General features: G+C 34.3%; 1 protein-coding gene across 1 annotated transcript; it reads left to right on the top strand.

Annotated features, from left to right (window-relative positions):
• Positions 1-1,265: 1,265 nt before the first annotated feature.
• Positions 1,266-3,000, top strand: LOC120073897 (two-component response regulator ARR8-like). The gene is made up of 5 exons (XM_039026806.1): positions 1,266-1,389; positions 1,491-1,594; positions 1,723-1,800; positions 2,078-2,148; positions 2,291-3,000. Exons 1-5 carry the CDS (start codon positions 1,266-1,268, stop codon positions 2,721-2,723), a joined length of 810 nt encoding a protein of 269 aa, XP_038882734.1. The 3' UTR covers positions 2,724-3,000.
• The last annotated feature ends 649 nt before the right edge of the window (positions 3,001-3,649 follow it).

The following is a 3,649-nucleotide window of genomic DNA, read 5'->3' as shown; positions in this document are numbered from 1 at the left end:
TATATTCCCCTTCAAATGTCAATGACAACCCCTTTTTTGTAAATAAATCCCAACCTGTCTTCCCATCAAATCTTATACTCAAGAAAGAAAAAAGAAAAAAAAAAAAATCTTGTTTTTGTTGTTTTTTAAAAAATATTTATAATTATATATTTGTTTTCATCCATTAATTCATTACAATATTTCATTACTTTCTTTTGACAACATTTAATTATAAAGTAGGCTGACAAATTCAAAATGTGTATAATTCATGGAAAGAGATGCTAATTTTTAGCCACTTCAGATAGATTCACTATCGTAAATCAAATTTGAGAGTCTACATTCTTACAATAATATTCCCTACGATACTATAATTATAGGACTTACTTACTACACGAATTCATTATTATTATTTACTTTTTTTTAGAATTTAGCTCTACAATTATGTACTTAAGATCCGAACTTTATGACCAAAAAGAGCGTAACTCAATTGACATCAAGTTTGTACTATCAACCCCTTTAGATTAGAGGTTCGTTTCCATCTAAAAAATTTTGAAAGAAAAAAAAAGAAATAAAGATCTAAACCCCTATATTTTTAACTATTTAACTATTCAACTTTAAGGAGGCTAATTTCCTAAATTAAAAATTCAATCGTGTATATAATTTTTGTCAGAGTGAACTTTATTTAACAATAATTGACATATGTTCTCTAACTTAAGGCGAGAGATTCAGTCTCCAATCTTTACAATTTTTTTCTTAAAAGTTTAATAATTATAAGGTAGGGATCAAACTATTGACCTTTTATATATTGAGATATGTCTAGATTGTCAATTTGTTTTCAATCTTACACCTCATTGGACAATATTAGGTTAATTAAGCGACACCCGAAAATAGAAAAAGAAGAAATAAAAGAGAGAATCCTAGAGGTTTGAAAAATTAAACATTGGGAAGATTTTGCTTGAATATTATATGAGGAAAAAAATGGGGATTTTTTTTTTAAAGAGAGGTTTAATATTGCTTGCCTTGTAATTCAAAGTATATCATCTTGGAAAAATATTGCAAGATTTGGTGAGGAAATCTGGTCGGATCTTGCTTTGTGGGATGTGGATTTTGCCATTTTGGTGGGTCTTTGTTTGCAGTACAAAGCTATTCATCTCTTCTCTTCTTCATCTCTTTCTCCTTCAACCACCATTGTTTCCTTTCAAAAACCCACCTAAAATAAACCCCCCCATTTCATTTCTTTCACGAAAATCCCTTTCTTCTTCATCTTCCTCTGCTCTTTCTCTGTTATGGGATCTTCTGTTGCTGCAATGGGCATGGTTTCCGACTCCAAATTCCATGTTCTTGCTGTTGATGATAGCGTTATCGATAGGAAATTGATTGAAAGACTCCTTAAAACCTCCTCTTACCAAGGTATTTTACAGTGGATGAATCGAATCTAAGTTCTTTTGGGATTTTGAGATTTTGGGGTTTTGTGTTTTTCTTATGCATTTTTGTGTCGTCTTCTATGGCAGTCACTACGGTTGATTCTGGGAGTAAAGCTTTGGAGTTTTTGGGATATGACCCTGGAAATAACTCGATTCCTTCTGTTTCATCTAACCATCATCATCATCATCAGGTTTGTTTTCTGTTTTGTCTTTTGATCTGGTTTTTCTGAACTGGGTTCTTGGATTTTCATTCAATTTGTGGTGGGGTTTTTGTTTGTTCACTTTTTTTTATTTCCTTTCTGTTGTGGGTTTTCTTCAGGAAGTGGATGTGAATCTTGTTATTACTGATTACTGCATGCCTGAGATGACTGGCTATGATTTGTTGAAGAAGATCAAGGTATGTTGCCTCATCTTCTTGCTTTTAATACCTTTTATGTTGTGTACTGCACACCAAATGTTTGTTGAAATGCCTCTGAAAGGAAATTTGCTTTTCCGATGCTAAAATTAGAATGTTTCCTTTCAGGATCCTTATTGTATCTAGAGATTTTGGGATTTTGTTTATTTTTAGTAACAGTATTCCAGAAAAACTACATATGGAATTCTGACAAATTATTTTCTAGTCAAACAAACTGAGCCTGGGAGGTGTTTCTGAAGAAGTTTCTCCGGTTTTGCAGGGTTCTACAGCTCTGAGAAACATACCTGTTGTGATTATGTCATCTGAGAATGTGCCTGCAAGAATCAATAGGTAAGAAAAAGAGAAATATATGTTGATGATGATGATGATGATGCAATTGTTCTTGTGAGATGTGGTTGAATTATGAGAATTTGGTTAACAAGTGTTTATGTTTGAATCTAATTGAAGGTTGGTTTTTGATGATTGGAAATAGATGCTTAGAAGAAGGGGCAGAAGAATTCTTCTTGAAACCTGTCCGACTTTCGGATGTCAACAGGCTTAGACCCCACATGTTGAAAACCAAACTCAGATGTGACAAACCAGAAAGAACATCAGAAGACCAGCCTGTTCCAGAAAGCCAATCCCAAGCACTAGAGCAGCCGCGGCAACAACAACATCAACAGCATGAACAAGAACAATCACGACCGCTACTGCGACCGCAGCAGATCCCAACATTGCTGCAAGATCAAGATCGAATGCAATCCGTACCACTCCTGCCAACACCGCCACAGGAGCAAGAACAGTTGCAATTACTCACGCCAACACCGCCGCAACAATCCAACAACAACAAGAGGAAGGCAATGGAAGATGGACTTTCTCCAGATAGAACAAGGACTAGATACAATGGTATTACCACCATGGTGTAGTTAATAATGGGCAAACCTTTTTTTTTTTTTTCTTTTTAAAATTTTATTTTATTTTTATTTCTTCCCATCTTCATGCTGGTTAATACAGGCTTTTCTTAGGAATGTAGAGATCAGAATGGTTTTCCTGTATACATATTTCTCATGGAAATATTCCCTTCCCAATTTTGTCAAGCTAATCAAAATCATGACAACAAAAATTAAAAGAAAAAAAAAAATGATGAGTTGTAGCTGTAGATTTCTTTGACATTTCCCAATTTCTTGTTTCTAACTTCACTGATATCAATTTGCCAGAGCTTATAATCTTCTGACCTTGTCATTTTCTACTCTGTCTGGTTGAACTGTGTTGAGCTGGTAGCATCTGATGTATAGCTATGCAGCTCCTGGTTACATTCATGGTTAAACTATAATTTTCCCTATTACATCTGTTGTGTATGGAGTCATGCTATGTAATGCAGAGTTCGGAAGAGGTATATGAATGAATCGAGATCACATCATAATGAGAGAGGTTTTGAAGATATGAAAGTATGGTTAAGACTTATATCAAGAATGTGCACCTTCCTTTTCGGTGGCTCAATCACAAGAATTCATATTTAGTTCGAAGCAATTCTACGTTGGATGACCCCTTATAAAATTTTCTAAGAAGCATGTGAGTGTCGGCAAATATGCAAAAATGATACTGGTTGGTTTGTAAAGACAATCTTCACTCTTAGAAGCAGTTTAAGACAACGCTACTTTGGACTTGGGGTGTTAGACATTCATCTCTCAATTGATTTGGTAGGTGTCATCATAGAGTTTGAACTAATTCTATCAAAATCCGTTCTTGACTCTTATATACCTAGAGTTTGAACCCATTCTGGTATAATTGAACTTCAAATATTAGCGTGGCATTTCTAACCTTTTGGTTCTTGTGCATTTATCATGTTAGT

Source organism: Benincasa hispida, chromosome 3, assembly GCF_009727055.1.
Source record: "Benincasa hispida cultivar B227 chromosome 3, ASM972705v1, whole genome shotgun sequence".
NCBI classification, from domain to species: Eukaryota; Viridiplantae; Streptophyta; class Magnoliopsida; order Cucurbitales; family Cucurbitaceae; genus Benincasa; species Benincasa hispida.
This window is presented reverse-complemented; position numbering and strand designations above follow the sequence as displayed.

Excerpts from the sequence above, each read along its gene's own strand:
- LOC120073897 (XM_039026806.1), top strand. The coding sequence starts at position 1,266 with ATGGGATCTTCTGTTGCTGCAATGGGCATGGTTTCCGACTCCAAATTC. Across the intron at positions 1,390-1,490 it reads TAAAACCTCCTCTTACCAAG|TCACTACGGTTGATTCTGGG; the intron begins GTATTTTACAGT and ends CTTCTATGGCAG. Across the intron at positions 1,595-1,722 it reads ACCATCATCATCATCATCAG|GAAGTGGATGTGAATCTTGT; the intron begins GTTTGTTTTCTG and ends GGTTTTCTTCAG.